This window comes from Stegastes partitus, unplaced genomic scaffold (assembly GCF_000690725.1).
Source record: "Stegastes partitus isolate 25-593 unplaced genomic scaffold, Stegastes_partitus-1.0.2 Scaffold1907, whole genome shotgun sequence".
In the NCBI taxonomy this organism is placed as follows: Eukaryota; Metazoa; Chordata; class Actinopteri; family Pomacentridae; genus Stegastes; species Stegastes partitus.
Window position 1 is genome coordinate 20837 of NW_007579638.1, and position 16420 is coordinate 37256.

Genomic DNA, 16420 nt, shown 5'->3' on the forward strand with positions numbered 1-16420 from the left:
ATCAGATTCTGTAATAAACCAGTTCTACGCTCCTCTGCGTGGCCAAGAAGCCATTACTGATTCACCTGCAGCAAACACCCACAGGACACAAATCCAGGGGCTGAACTGCAGCCTGTGTTTACACAAATCACAGAGCAGGCAAGGACGGAAACCAATTAAAAATGTAAGTAGTAAAATATGGGTAGAATCACCGTGTTGCCCCAGTATTGGAAACACCTGTGGGTGCTTGGACAAATGTTGTACATGCTGATTGCAGGTTTTTCCTTTTCACTTCACATCAAAGTAATCCATTTTTTTTATTTGTATTTTTTTGTATGATTTATAGCATTGTAACTTTGGTATACTGCACAGAGACATTTCTGAGTTTTCTCTACTTCCATGGCTGGCTGTGCTGTTTCCAGAGAGGCACAGGACTTCATACTGCAGCGAAAAACGAGCCCACAGTGAGCAAAAACGTGACATGAGCAAAAAAAACCACCCAGAAGCTGCTCGGGGCTACGAGGGTTGAGACTGTTTATGGGTAGTCAACATGCATCACTGAGCATCCTTCAATACGGCCTGATTAGATCCAGTGACATCCTTAAGGCATCGTGGCTGCATTCACACCTGGATTCAGAGCTGCTCAGCTGCGATTTGATCGTCCAAGTGTGAAAAGGTCCTGGGTGCTGCTATTCTTTCCAGAAATCAATCGCGTTATGGGTGTTAGGTAACAGAGTGGGTGTAAGAGGGCTTAAGTGAGCTATACTCACGGGGACAGTCCATCTCGTCGCTCTTGTCCTCGCACGCTGTCCAGCCGTCACACTGCCAGGACATTGGGATACACTGCATCTTCCCACTGCGGCAGGCAAACTGCCCAGGGCTGCAGCGCTGCTCTGAAATACAACAAGAGGGTTCGTGTGGTCAAACCTGCACGTGACTGAGGCCGTTTCCAAAGAAGAGAAAACCATTTGGAGTCAGCAGAGGGCTGAATGACGCCACGTGAGCTTTCAAAGAGATCTTAGATGGTTATGGGGTGATAATACGGGATAAATAAACTGATTGTTAATGTTCCTCCTCGTGCAGACTGAGAAACTCACAGTCAGATAAGACCAGCGCTACCACTGCACCCAGTAGGATGGACTGAATCAGCAGCTACTGTGAACCCATATTATATACTTCCAATCTTCCCCGTCAGCCCACTCACCAATTTAATATACTGAGGCAGCAAAATAGGAGAGATAACTGGATGAAAACCCACAGCAGTTGGTGACCGAACACGCTTACATTTGGTCGGAGATGTGAATCAACCAAAGGAGAGAGAAAATGTTTTAATCTGGAGATAAGTTTAATCACGCCTGCGAGCTGCCGCTTTGTGTTTGCCGCTGGACAGATGCTAAAAGCGTTTTAAAATTCAACAAGATCAGACCGCTGAGAATAAAACAACAGCACTTTTGTAAGCGTGTTGTCAAGCAACAGAGTGCACATGAAGGCAAGAGAAGACGTACAACAACATTTCTAACTTTTATAAGCTTTTTGTTCATTTATACGTGTCGGTGTGGCCTGCGGGTCTCACCACCGTATGTGTTTACAGCGTCCAGCCTCGGCCATGTGATGAAACAACAGATCTACCAGCAATAACCATCAGGGGAGAGAAAAGACGACTGATTTATAAAGGTCTTGTTTTGCAGAGAATGAGCTACAGTTTGGTTCCCAGGAAATTACCGTTTAGAGAATTAGGTGGCAAACGTTCCAGTCTGAATGCAAAATATTAACATAACCAGGATGTTTTTGAAGGGAGGCTGCTCAAGAGTTTCAATCGAACAAAAAGGTAAACTACACTAGAAGACATACTTCTTGCTTACCTGACAATAATCTTGCCAGAGCTAGCCGCGGACCTGCAACAAACGGAAACATCAGAGTGACTATCCTGTCTTTCAGAATTGCACTTAACTGATGAATATATCAGCGTGAAAACTCAGAATTTTCATCCCATTTGTGCTGCTCCTCATGTCGTCTACTGGGACATTAATTATTCGTTCAGTAAATAATTGTTTATAAATTTGAAACTGCCGGCAATTCTCTGGCATCTGTCAGTGATACCCCCCCTTGCTGGTCCAGATCTGGGCACATGAGACCATCTGTCGGTTGGATACAGGTGGTTACATGCACCTACAATGGAGCTGGATCACCCACTCGCCCGACAAATATGGCAGCACTATTTTTACTTAGAAAGAAAAGCTCTGAGCTATTTCAAGACTGTTGTTTCATCTGTGTACCGACCGTCTTTGGTGACCTTTTAACCCACACAAACCATACTTTGAGCTTTCATGATCTCCGCACAGTGCGAGGCCACAACCTACGCTGGGATTTAGTAGTGATTGTTTTTATTTGCGCTAGAACTCTCACAGCTGCACAGATTAGTAAACCATTATTAGATATATATAAAAACGGACACGCAGCTTCGAAATTGCCCCAGAAAACAAAAAGGATAAATTAACTTTTTTTTTTCTAGAAACTGACGACTTTTCTCTGGGCTTTATTACAAGTTGACGATTCACCACCCTGCCAACAAAAGAGAAACCAGGATAAAACATAAAAAAACTAATATTTATAACAATTAAATGTCCATCTACAACCATCTATCTATGCTATGTACCCCTAACTTCTACAAGAAGTTACCTACAACCCACTAGCTGTTTTGACAATTTCACATGAGGATCTGTCATTAGCAAATGTAAATAACAAGGGGGGAAAAAACACTTAAATAAGGCCCGGAAGTAAGTGAAACCCATATCCTTGAAGGCTACCTTAGCCAAAACGTTTTTTAAGAGCCCTCTAACACAGCGGACGTCACCTCCTCTTAGTTAATGCTAAGTGGATTGAGACGCATTACAGAGCCGTCTCAGTCTCCCGGGACAGAACGTATTATCATCAAGCCTGAATGTGTGTCAAAATGACGGATAACATTAGAGGCCGTATATCCACAGACACATTAGAGAGAGCGATCAATAATTAATGCATATATTTAAAATGAACAACTGTTTGCGAGTAGGTTGAAAAAAAAATGCTCACGGCTTTCAGAGGTTCGTTAATCTCGTTTGTTAATTGAGTGAAAATATGACCTGCCAGTCCTATATCCATCAGGACATTTTTGATGAGCACGGCTGAATGAATACTGTCACCAGAAATGGATGTGAGCACTTTATCTTGCCCGTGCACGGCTGTAATGAATCCTCTGACAGCCAAGGATATTCTCCATTTACATATTTCTCACTAATGCATATTGTAATAGGACTTGTAGCCGGGACTGGTTGCTGAATTTTTCAAATACAGCCGACTCTTGAAGCTACAGCTACATGTGCTTCTTCAGATCTATAAAACAAACGCCTGGTTTGTGTCTCTGACGGATCGTTTAAACAAAGGCCGTCTGCACACATCGGTATTCATGCTTTCTGTGCATTTCTGATAACCGTGCTGCAGGAATTCACTCAGACGGCCTACTGCTTTAAGTTATCAGATATCACAAATTGGGAATATCCACATTAAAGCAGCTTCTATCTTTACCAGCTTCAGTTTGAAGTGCACTTCCCTGGTCATTATTTGAATTTCCTGCTGATTGGGATGGGAGTGTGTGTGATGGAGATTTAATCAGAGAGAGGTTTTGCTGCATGCATTTCTGATTTTTTTTTTCTTGTTTTGAAAAGCATGACTGCTCATTATTAACCACAACAAGTCCAGAGTGGGGTGATGCAAATGCTCGACATGCATGGCAAAACGACGCTGATGAGTGACAAAAGGACCAGGAATAAGGAGTTTTCACTTCCTGAAGGCTAAACAGAACAGAAAAAAAAAAACAAAAATCATCTCTTGCTGAAGCTATTTCTCTCACAAGCTTTGGATTTTGTGATGTGTGAGTGAATGCTGGCTACCCTGAGAAAAGTGAGCCTCTGCATCTCTTATATAACCTACAGGAAAATACAGGAAAAGACTATGAGACGGGCCTAACTCAGTCCCACTGAAGTACAACAACACAGTGAGCTGGCCTTGTGTGCACACACACTGCATCATCTCTAGCCGCTGATGATTCATATCAGCGCCGAGGCTCGCTGTTGAAAGCACTGAGTGGGTCTGGGTATTCATTTCATTTTCTTTGGACCATCTCGCATTTAAAAACCAAGGTTTTTCTCGACACAGTGTGAATGAAAGCAGCGCAGGTCAACCTCCTTCTTACATCAACAGATTACGGGGTGGCAAAGTAATACATGCCACTTGTGCTATTTTAACCGGATACCAAGAAGTTAAACACATGTTTTTTTTTCCCCCCCCCCCTGTGTTGCACTTAAAGTCTCGACACTCTCAGTTCTGATGTGACAAATCCAATACCTAAAATGGTAAACAGAGCCGCGCTGAAACAAGAAGTCTCAACGCTGCAATATGAGATGAAATATTAACGCGATACATCTGCAAAGTAAGGAAAGTAGTAATTAATTAAAACACCTAATGTGTTACAGGAGCGATTAATACCACATACATCACCGTAATCGGTCTCCAGGGGGGTTTGGTGGGATATCAGGTACAATATATTTGAAAACACAGGGAAGAAGTTGTGTAACATTTCAAGTATGACAGTGATAAAGTCTTGTTGTGGATGTGTAGAGGGTCAGTGGTGCCTCACAGCATCCTGGAGAAGGAAATTATTAATCTGAAATCCTACTAGTTACCCCACAGACAAATTAACTGCAACTTAGCCTCATCCTTAGACATTGCTGATGTTAAATTTCAGGACTTTATTTGCATATTGAAAAGGGCTGAGCAATGAATCGATTTCAAACTATGCAGTTACACAAAGACTGTAATGTAGGCTACATGAAGTGTAGCTGTTAACTAAAAAGAGGGATGCTGCAATTTGAACAGGTTGAACTTTTAAATAGTGTGAGAATAATGTGTGCTTCATGTTAATGTTCTCTGAGGTTTGACCGACATAAGCCTAGTCTAAGTTTGGTATTAACCACACTCGGTACGTCGGACAGCATGTCTGACCCAGAATTTACACTGTTGTGACACTGGTTTTACAAATTAATGTCACCGTCCTTGTGTGACAGTCACACTTCTAACAATACTTCATGTGCTGATGCTCTATCACATGTTTGACACAGTGGTTAATAAACTGAAGCTTGCGTATATATATTTTTAGGACAAACTCATTCACATTGTCTGTCAGAAAAATTACAATTTGCTATTTTCCCCAAACATCTTGAGCCCTCTTTACACAACAACACATTTACTTATGACTATTTAATACTATTTCAGGAAATGTAAAACACTGCAGTAGTTTTTGGTTGTATTTATTTCAAGTCTCTATCCTTCGGGTGACTGCAAGTTAACCACCAACCCCTCTCAGCAGCAGCAGGAGGCTGGTTGGTGACGAATGATGCCTGCCAAAAGTTAAAATGCCACCAACTTTTTTTGGTGCCAAAACAAACAAGAAGTGAGAAACCAGCTGTCAGTGTAGATGACTGGTGTCTCAGCGTCAAGAGACAATGAACAAAGCTGACTGGTTGTTCAACTTGATAACTGCGTATTGCGATATTTCAGTCCTGATCTGACGTCTTGGGCATGTTCGCACCATACGAGTCCAAACAGGATGTGGTCACTTCGCCTCGTTCAAATACGCTTGTTGGCTGCGTTGTGCCTATTTAGACTTATTTAGAAAGCACATTAAAGTATTTCAATCTAATCCAGACTCTGTGTCCTGCTCACCCACAGTTTAAGATCTCTGTATAACTTGAACAAACTGGACCAAACACTGAAAACGCACACGTCCTATCCACTGAGCCTCTGCAGAGCCGTGCCATTTGCATTTTCATCGCATCCATTTCTGCTTTTACATTTCTCGAATACATTAGCACAGGCTCCGTAGTGTTACGTATGATGCACATGCACCAGCAACCTGCCAAGTTGGATTATTTGCAAGCGAAACTCAACTTCTTGTCTTTAAAAGTGATTCTGAGCACATTTCGACTTAAAACCACCTCCACTGTTTGCCGATCTCTCTCTCTCTCTCGCACAGAGGGTGTGTAAAGCTTAAACTACCATGAAATATTTTGACATTTAAATTTCATCTCGCTCGCTGGCAAACTCCCAGAAGGAAGTACACAAAACAAAAGGCTTTTTGCAAGTCTTAAAAACGCTCTTGCTTGCTACAACTTGCTGTTTAAAAAAAGGGGTAAAAACCAGGTGTGGATTAGGAGACGACACAAATGCCAAATAAATGACTTCCAAAGCATTTAGAGAACATCTTGTGTAATCATTTTATGTAGCATGGCCTGTCGTAATCGGAGAAACACTAAAAGATTGCTCAAACTCTACGTGTGTGAGTGTTTCTTTTTAAAATGGAATTACATTTCAGCAATCGACGTCTAAGTCGCCCGGCTATCAAGCTGTGGAAATCCTGCAAAAAATCACACTGTGACACAGCCGGTGCAAAACAGGATCACCCAAACAACGAGCAGCGGTTTCTAAACATGCACGAACTGATGCCCAGGCCATTGAGAACGGATTACGCACCAGTGTGTGTACAAAAAAAAATATCCTTCCTTTTTTTAGATGACTCCCTTAAGTTGCACAAACAAAAGGTGTAATCTTAAACATCTGGGGAAAAAAAGCATGCTCTTTGAAAGTTGCAGTATATTACTCTATAACTGACTGTACTTGAAGCTCCTAATGATGCACAAACACCAAACCAAACCTGTACATAACTGCACAACATGAAGCATGCAACGTTTTGTGCGTGATTTGCTTTCCAGGCAGGAGATCACTCCCGTTGGACTGAGCCAAACAATAACGTGTTTATCCATGAGCTGAAGTGATAGCGGTTTCTCTAATCCACACAATTGTCAGCATCACAAGACCAGGCCTAAAGGAAACCACAAGATGCATTAAGTCCTCTTGCTGCTCCAATGTATACACAGAAGCTATGTAAATGCTTGCATTCAGAGCACTAAAGCAGGCTTTCAGCTGATAGGAATGACCTAAAAATGTGTCCCCGTTTGGTCCATTTTATAACAAACATAAAAAAAAAGGGCTGTAGTTTGCAAATATTGTGCTTATTAGGGGTTTTTAATATGGTTTCAGTAGGTGTTGCACCTGTGACACATGCAATTCATTTTCATCTCAATTTATCAACTCAGAAGGAACATAAATGTGAGTGGAAGCATCCTCAGTTTTATAATTTATGCTATGAGGGTTAAACAACTGTGATTTATCAGTGTGATGTGTGTGCAGCTCAATCATGTGTCAGTGTGATCCAGCTTTAGTGATGCAGGAGCACGAATCTCGGACGAGCATTTCAAATTACAGCTTCACCAAACAAGGAGTGTGGTGGAGGCTAAACACACCTTTTTAATTTAGTTAACACATCAGCTTTTATGAGCGTACACGTATCTTTTTACGACATAATTCCCCAACACAGCGACACCAAGACGGGTCCCAACTAGCTAACAATTAAATCAAAGCAACGGCGTGTGTGTTTGGAGAACTACATGTTTATACTGAGAGATTTGTTGCTGCGTTAAAAAGTGTTTTTGTGGTTTATTTATAACTGACTGGTCGTCTTAGTTGGCCTACTTGTAAAAATAAAACCACTTTCAACAGCGCCGACAGAAAGGCGTTGCTCCACACGGTCCAGCAGTAGCTCGGAACCGGTGTAAGAATCACGGGAGCCCCCGGTCTGTCCAGCAGGCCTCTCCGCCGGACCCGCCGCCTCCCGCCTGCAGCTGTAATCTCTTCCCCCCACTTTCTAGTCGAGCCCACGGGAATGTGTGCAACAACAAAAAAGGAGAAAAACAATTTACCTGTCCGTGGTGGGTCCGTTAACGTGAGGACGAAGAGAAGAGAGAAGAGGACGAAACTGCTGCTGTCAGCCTTCGGCAACATTTATCCTCCATTCATAGTAACTCCTCTATCCAAGAAATTTAACAAATATACCGAGGAACTGCACCGCCGCCGCCCTCTCCGGAATGATCACATTAACCGCTTCACACAACTCGTACCCATTTTCACGCCTTTCAAGCGACGGATAACGAAGAAAAACGGCGTAAATAAAGCATAGTCTCGCCGCACGGCAACACGGAGTGTCGGTTAATCTGGCTAACGTTAGCTAAGTGGCTCCGCCGTTCACGTCCGTCCTCTGCTGCTGCTCGGTGCGGAGCGGCGCTCATCCAAGATGGCTGCGGCCTCCCATCACAACAATCCCAAACATGCAACACACAGGCAGGCCATCAGCTGGAGGAGCTGCCGGGGCGGAGTTTAGCAGATTATACCCCCGTGTGGCACTTCGATAACCGACGTGTGTGTGTGTGTGTGTGTTTGCCACCGCTGAGATCATTATGTGATGAGTTCCAGTCAGAATATTATCAATGGTCGAGCGGAGCGGATGGCACCGACACAAGGGCGGCGCTGGCGGCTGGCGCAGTTCAACGCAGCGCAACGTGCGAGCTGCGGCCGCACAGGACACTGGATGTGAGCCCTCAGCTAAAATGCTCCAGTTGTATTTTTTTATTTTTTTGGAATTTAATTAAACTCAACATAATTTGCTTAAACTTGCAAATTTCCCTGAACCCTTATCAACCATCAAAACAAAGCCAACTCTTCTGTTATTTCACCAAAGCTGTTATAAAATTAGGTTTGCCTTTATCATTTGGGATCCCAAAGAATCCCCTACTTTATCATTTATACTCACAAGTGGCTCTATTGTGGTGTTTTCCTCTTATTCTCTTTATGGCGGCCTGGTTGACCTTGTGCACAGTCCCTGGGTCAGACTCCAAGAATGCAATTATCAAAATAGGTGAGCCCCTGTCCTCCACTGTTTTATGGCTTCCTTCTGCTATCATAATGGGCCACATATCTAATATCTTAACAGCAGCTTTCAGGCCTGGAGCACAGTACAGTGTGCACATAATTTGCACCATCGCCTATCACCACAAATCACCACAGCGCAGCACAGCTTTGCTTCCACACTCGAAACTAAGGTTGAAAAACAATCAATCTTCATAAACTAAAAAAAAAAGAAAAGCTAACCCTATTTGAAGTTACCTTGGGGGGTTCACTAATTCACGTCAGATGTGTGCCACATATCTGGGCTACAAGTAAACATCTTAAGGGAAAAACCTTTCATGCTGATGATGATACTTGCCCTTAATTTACAATGAAAGTTGCTGAGATATCAAAACCTCAATTGTTAAAGGATCACTTTGGGTTTTTTTTTCAAGCTGGGCTTAAACATAATATGCCCCTTGTGCACTTCCCAGTCACTGTAATTACTCTTCCTGTCAATATGAATGCGATCCTTTCTTATTTTAATATAGGATGATCCGCAGCATGTGCAATAAAACGCATGCCAATTTTCACTGACGCTATAATGAGGCTTTAGCAGACTTTCTTTCTTTTTTTTTTTTAAAGTGTCTCTTTAGTAAAATGAACAAGAAAACACTGAGTGAAGACAACAAACTTTAAACTAAAAAGCCTCTACAATTGGATGGTGCCCACTTTTTAAAAGATATATTTTCCCATCTGTTAATAATTTAAACAAATAGCCTCAATTCTTAAAATGCACACAAGCGTACAACTACTCAAATCAAACCTCATTGAGATGCTTAAAAGTTACCTTTAAATGTGTAATGCTCCTCGAGTCAAAACAGGGTCTGATTGACTCCTGGAAGACACCCCTGCTAAGTAAACACTGACCTCCGAACCATGACTCCACCGAAGAGGGTGAAGCTGTTAATCTGCAGCATGTGTTGACTTGCTAACATAACAGAGCCGCCTCAAAAATCTGAACCCTGTAACCTCAAACCTTCTGAAGAACACACTGAGGTTATGTTGTCTCTGGCTGTAGTTTAAACACTGACTATTATAACAACGGCTATAGATTTGAAATAGCTTGAAAGAATAATACAGTATGTCGTTATTCCCAGTTCTTTTCTACCACCAGGCGGGGATAGAACACAACTGTATAGAAGGATGTCGTCTGGTGATGCATGGCACTACATTCTTTTAGCTGAGCGAAATTATAGATTTTTATAAAAGAGTAGTACAGCTTTGTGATGCCGAGCCCAGCTCTGCTTGTAATTTGTTTTCAACTTTAAATATGGAAGCTGCAGGATGAAAAACAGAAACATCGATGATTTACAGTGACAATCGGTGATCTAAATGAAGTCGTTTTCTCAGTTTAGCACCAAAATGACTGTGTGAGGTTGACAAAACCTGCTGCAACGTGATAGCACATTTCATTTTGAGTAATTTCTGCGAAGCAGAGACGAACACTGAGATGTCATGTTGACATGTATGAGGTGTAGAAATCTCATTTGAATGTGTGATTCACAAGAACAAGCACAGGAAGGTAATTATATTAAAAGCATGTGTTGGTGGCAATGTGGCAACGAAAACAAAAGTTTGTTAAGAGTTGAAACAGCAGCACAAAAATCTTTTAAACCTTGTACTGAGTACAGAGCAAAAAAACACAGTTCAATAGAATGTGGGCATCAAGTTGTATTTCACAGAGATCTAAATGAGCCCAACTGCACCAAAATGTAACACATAGATCCACAGAAATGCTTCAGTCCACTTCTTTATTCAGTCCTCCAGCAAAAAAATTGTGCTCTTAAATCTATTAAAAAAAATGGGTCCAGACAGTTCTATTAAAGTTCTCCACATGAGGATAAGTCATTTCTTTGTACAATCCCAGCAGAGAGGAGAGTAGCTTCTCTTGTTTAGAAAAAGTCTGAGGCTTTCCGTCTCTTGGGAAGCTGCAGCAGATTGTCCGTGAGTGACGTGAGGTCCTGAGAGCTCGGCGTTTTGGCTTTGTTCGGCGTCGGCGTTCCCGAAGGGGTCGACGGGCCGCCGAAGGGAGTCTTGCACCCGGTGACTCTGTGTGAGGGCGATGGGGTATAACTCGCTCGCAGGGCTTTGTCTGTGTATTTGCTGGATGTTCGATTTACGAGCCTCTGAAGGGCGGGCGTGAGGGCCGGGCTCAGACCTTTAGGCGTCAGACTGCAACACAAAGATTGAAGTGTTCTATTAGTTCCTGACAAATACCGTGAACAAAAAGCAGGGTAAAATAGTTCTGAATTTAAGCTCAACTGTGCTCATGGAAACAGTTTCCAGATGTCGTGTGCTACTAGTTACTTCCACAATCAGATATAATAAAGAGAATCATTACCTCGCAAGGTTCTCTGTGACTTTTCGTAACGCCTCCTGTTTCTTTGCACGGTTTTTCGCGGCGGCTTCGTTGGCCATCTTCAAACCCAGCCTCTCTCGGCGTCCTGGTTCTGGGATCTGTTACACGCAACAAACACCGTCAACAACTTAAATAATTAGAAACCATCAACAAATCCACCACTGAATGTTCTTTACCTTAAACGATGGCCCATGGTTCCTCTCAACGTACGGAGTGTCCGATCCCTCCAGACGAAACGGGGTGCTCTCGATCTCACCCCACGTCATCAGCGGCGAATCAGCTACACCTAAAAGAACAAAGGCTTTTAGAGAAAATACTCCAAATGTAGAGCTAAGGTAGGGCTGGGTGATACATTGAACTCTCTTCTATTTGTATTTTGCACAACATAAGCTTCAATATGTGCTTCCTCTGCTGCCTCTGAAACAACATCAGTGCCAGCAGTGAGAAAAAATGTGCCTGACTTTAAACAGTGTCACGTCCTTGGAGACGCTCGCAAGCTTTTCCAGTCAAACACAAGTAAACACCGACAGCAGCTGATGACAATGAAATAAAACAGATAAAAGACAGTCATATTACCTCAGTAGTAATGAAATGGTTTGGTCTGACAGTAAACAGACTGCTGTGCTGTTTTCACAGACTTTGCACAGCAGCATTGTGTTTGACCTTAAAGTGGCAGCATGACAAGCCTGCTCCAGCACATGACAAAATAATGGGATCATGTCTTGTTTATGTTTATGTAGTTTACAGAGAGAGAAAAAAAGATGATCGCAATCTTAAAATGAAAGAAAATTTGAGGTTTTACGTGTGGCCACATCAGCCAGCTCTAATTTAAGGCTCAGGCGTACTGAAGATGATTATAAGTCCCTCTTACCAGGTGCAGGGGAAGGAGTTCTTTCGAAACCATATCCATTCACTGTTGGGGATTCATGTGGGATAAGCTCCTTCCCATCAGGACCTACTTTACCCTGTTTGAACTGCACAGAAAACGTAACACATTAGCGACATTATTCAGGCATAAAACATTTTTTCAACTGAACTATGGGGCACATATGGGCAACATCGTTTCTGATTTACTATATATGTTCTTAAATCCTACCTGTGCATTGAGAGCTGCTGCCTGTTGAATCTGGCTTTTGTTCAGAGCTTTGCTGAATGGGTCTCCAATAAACCGGGTGTTCTTGTGAACGACCTCCCTTGGCTTCTTAAAGAGAGCATCGTCGTCTTTAACTCCTGAATAAAAAAGTGTAAAAATCAAGCACCACAGCTGAATTTGATGAATTTTGTGCCTTTAAGGAGAATTTAAGCAGAAAAAAAACCCCACAACTACCCACGGATGATCTTCCTACCTTCTGGATAATACATCAAGGCGTTCTTCGCTTTGTACTCCCATGTCTCCAGTCCAGCTTTGACACATTCGAGAGCAGCCTTCTCTACTGATGGTAAGGCAAGGTTCTCCTCATGGCGCTAAAGAAAAAAAAAAGATCAGAAGTGTTTTTGAAGTTCTTTAATGTAGACTAGGTGTGCACCATAATCTTCCACAACACAGAAAAATCAAGCAACCCCTGTAATGGTGACAGAGGAAGCTACAAAGTCTAAGCTGACAAAAATACAAAGTTACTCAAAATCAAGCTGTGATCACAAATACTATGACCAGCACACCCTAACTCAAGTATTTCATTAATTTAATTTAAATTTATCTTAAACACTCTGCACATACAAACCTGTTTGAACTCAGCCTCCGCCTCATATAACCAGGCATGTTTCAGTTTCTCCTTGTCTTTTGCCAGATCCATTATCTGCTCAAAGGATGCATTATCCTCACTGGTATTTTTAGCAAGGAAATGGTCCAGACTGGGGAGCCTCTTCTCTTCCTTGTCGTCTTCCTTTCTCTCTATAAATACAACAATGATAGAAATAGAGATAAATTACCGTCAATAATTTAGAAGTTCATTTATTTGACGGTCAAACAAGTCAACTCTTAGACCAAATGAGGAATTGTACAGTTTGAGAGTAAAGTTACGTAAAAAAATTGCAACAAAGGGTTTGAAGGTGTAGGATGACATGGGTGTACAGTTTAAGCTAAGTGCATTATGGTGTTCATCTTTAAAAATGTGCTACTTACCTCCATCTAGACCTTTACCGCAGTGAGTGGAGGCGGGGGATCCTGAGCGACCCACTGGCGTCTCAAAACTAGCTGGAGTCACATCTTGAAAAAGGGAAAAACAGGTATAAAGCACATTCATGGGAACCAGACAAAAAACCTAGTCAATGCAATTGAAACCTCTCCTGGTATATTGTCAGTAGCTTTTGGAATCATTCATCTACACTGGAGCAGCAAACCAAACACAGCTCTTTTTTTCTTCTTTTGCCAACTCACAAGGTGCTGAAGACTGTGGAGTAGATTTAGTCAACGATGACCCATATCGGATGGATATCTCTCTCATTCTCTCAAGGTCTCCGTTTTCCTCTGCGTCGAGATAGTCTTTCTGTGCTTGCAATTTGGTCACATCTGGGAAAAAGTCCCTCTGGATGATCTTCTCTAAGCTCTGTCGAAAAACAAACAAGCACAGATGGTAGTGTTTAGAGTCGATATCATCAACCACCATGGACTTACTTCTGATGATGCATGACAACAATTATCAGCAGAAAATGCATATGGTAATTCTAAGTCATTAACCATGAATACGTGAGTGGCTTGCTGATGCCTAAAAACAGCCTGAGTGGTATTAATACAGTAATATCATTTAGATGTAGTACCTTGCTATCATTATTGTGACAACTGTCTTTAAAAAAGCACATAACGCAACTTCATCTTTATCAGAACATTCTATTTATCCTGGTGTCATATCATCATGTGACTATTGTCCTGACTGTAACACCTGAGAAATCCCCCGCTTACTTTATACAGTCATTGTACGAAAAAAGAACTTTTGGTGAAGGCATGCATTTGTCCTCGTGTCCTGTCATGGTGAAATTAGTTATTTTCCCTGTATGGTTAACGATGCGCACTTCCAGGAACCGTGCTCAGGAAGTGTGCGATAAAAAAGTCCCTGCACCTGTTCCACCAACAAGACATGAATGTGGCAAAGCTGAGAGCCCTGATGGAGAGGAGAATGCACCTAAGAAAGAGGAAGAGCCGGCATCGAGCGAAGCCTTCCCCTCCATCCTCATACAGTGAAGGGTTAGGACAGGACATGCACTCCCAGAGCAGTGGTTAAACATGCTAGTCGTCACCCCGTCCCTCTTGGATGAGAGTGATAGCCGGGATACAGAAGGCAGGACCTGACTACATCTTCAGTTCCTGGGATGCTTCTGTCCCACTGCCAGCCATAAATGCTGTAATACAGCCCGTCTACCACTGCTGGCTGCTGAGGGAGTTTCACACTCCCACTTAGTGTAGTTAAAGATGGGCAGCATAGGCAGGCAGGTGACATGTTGTCTCTCTTGGGTGTGCTACTGGGACGCAAGGTGAAGTCTTTCTTAAGGAGCTTCAATGACAGGGAAGACGTAAGAGGGATGCCTATGCACTTGGCAGCAGAGACAAAGAGGCTGGGGAGGTCATTAAGGCGATATCGATGAGCTGCCGTTTTGTCTTAGAAGAGTGTGGCCTGATCCTTCTCCTTGTACACACAGCGATCATCATCCTGATCGGACTTCTCCCAAGGTCTGGATATGGAGCAAACCTCCTTTGACAACCCTGGGTCGACGTGGAGGGTGCAGACTGACCCCATGAATTGTCAATGCCGCTTGTGCTCCTCCCAGGGAGGAGGCAGCAGAGACAGCTGAGGCAACAGAAACAAGCCAAGTGACAGTCCCATGTTGCCAGTGGCAAGGGACAGAGGTAACAGGATTTGTTCACTGACATCCCCTGAGGGGAGGTGACACTCCTACAGCGATCTGTCCTCCAGGATGGCTGAATCAAGAAGGGGGATTAGCAGCAGGTGTGTTGAGGTTTCATAGTGGAGCTGTAATGTGTGGCTACTACTTCCGGATTTAGCAGTAAAATCTTTCTTATTTTGCTGAAGCATAGTCCCAGGAAATTAACAAACAGTGAAGTTCATACAGAGCTAGGCATGTCTGGAAAAAAAAGTCAGTGACACTTTTTTTCCCCCACATTCAAGTCTACAGCAACTAGCGCACTGTTAAAATGTCTTTTATATTATTTAGTCCGGAGTACAAGAATGTCAACATAAACAGACCTGCGACTTTAACTTCTTGTTGTGTACAAGCTCTGTGGCACAAATGAGCCGATATACTGTCCTATTTCCCTTGGCTAGTTAAGTAACACATACAACAGAAGTAATCCAGTGACATGATGTATATTGAATACTTGTTAACCTGGACAGTTTCTAGCTAGCAGCAGCCGCTCTTATGCTAACAACAACATCGTCTCTGACTCAGAACCATTGGGCGTCACCTACCTCAACGTACTGCTCTTCATCGAGGACTTTTCTCTTCAGATCCCCCTTCTCATTCTCCTCGGGTTGCTGTCGGAGAGCCACTGTTGTGACCGCTGCAGGGACCAGAGTCCCGGACAAGGCTTTCCTCACGCTGGCGCTGCCCTCCATTGTGGACACTGTTAGCCTGCTAGCCCAAACGGCTAAAGGCGATTCTTCTACGACTAACAGCGGCTAAATAAAAACAGAGGGGCGGCTTTTCTACCTGACTAGTACCGTTTGAGAAAAAACAATTAATCTCGTAGGCAATTAAACGTTTAAATTAGCTTGAACGTCTCAAACTGAACCTATTAGCTAACTTTTAGCCTCCTCAAGACAGCACCGTAGAGACAACGTACGTAGGAATAAACGTCACCGGGAGTTTACAGCTTCTTCTTCGTCTGTTTGGGGTTTATTGACGTTTGGCAAACATCGGTGCGTTTCCGCCACCAAGTGGTTGGAGTGTGGAACAACAACAACATTCGGTAAAAATAACTCACGTCCTCCTAAACAAAGTAACTTGTCTAAGATACTAGAAAATGATTTTATAATTTTAACTTATTCCACTATTTCATAAAGTAGCCACAAAAAATGACTTCACCACTCTTTTGGTGGTTTCAATTATAGCTTTCTTCCGCCTCATATTTCTTTCAGTGCGGCATAAGATCACTTCTCAAGATTTTTTATTATGGAACTTCTCTGAGGAAATAGCTTTTATTGTAAGCTTAAAATAAATCTTTGTGGTCGAAGTGCCTTAAGAACTTTTTCA

General features: G+C 42.7%; 2 protein-coding genes across 3 annotated transcripts in view; both read right to left on the reverse strand.

Annotated features, from left to right (window-relative positions):
• Positions 1-8200, reverse strand: part of dgcr2 (DiGeorge syndrome critical region gene 2) — a 16178-nt gene extending 7978 nt beyond the window's left edge. Inside the window, exons 1-3 of one of the 2 annotated variants that reach the window (XM_008302905.1) lie at positions 7833-8200; positions 1842-1874; positions 750-872 (exon numbers count right to left, since the gene is read on the reverse strand). In XM_008302905.1, coding sequence (XP_008301127.1) covers positions 750-872; positions 1842-1874; positions 7833-7914 — 238 coding nt within the window. In that variant the 5' untranslated portion in view covers positions 7915-8200. The remainder of the gene's footprint in view (positions 1-749; positions 873-1841; positions 1875-7832) is intronic. The other variant, XM_008302906.1, reaches the window with a different exon arrangement.
• Positions 8201-10302: 2102 nt separating this feature from the next.
• ess2 (ess-2 splicing factor homolog) lies at positions 10303-16012 on the reverse strand. The gene is made up of 10 exons (XM_008302907.1): positions 15637-16012; positions 13593-13761; positions 13338-13421; positions 12937-13106; positions 12562-12679; positions 12312-12445; positions 12087-12189; positions 11392-11501; positions 11198-11313; positions 10303-11028 (listed from the first exon to the last, which is right to left on the reverse strand). The coding sequence occupies exons 1-10, from the start codon at positions 15781-15783 to the stop codon at positions 10749-10751; spliced, it is 1431 nt and encodes a 476-aa protein (XP_008301129.1). The 5' UTR covers positions 15784-16012; the 3' UTR covers positions 10303-10748.
• Between the last annotated feature and the right edge of the window lie 408 nt (positions 16013-16420).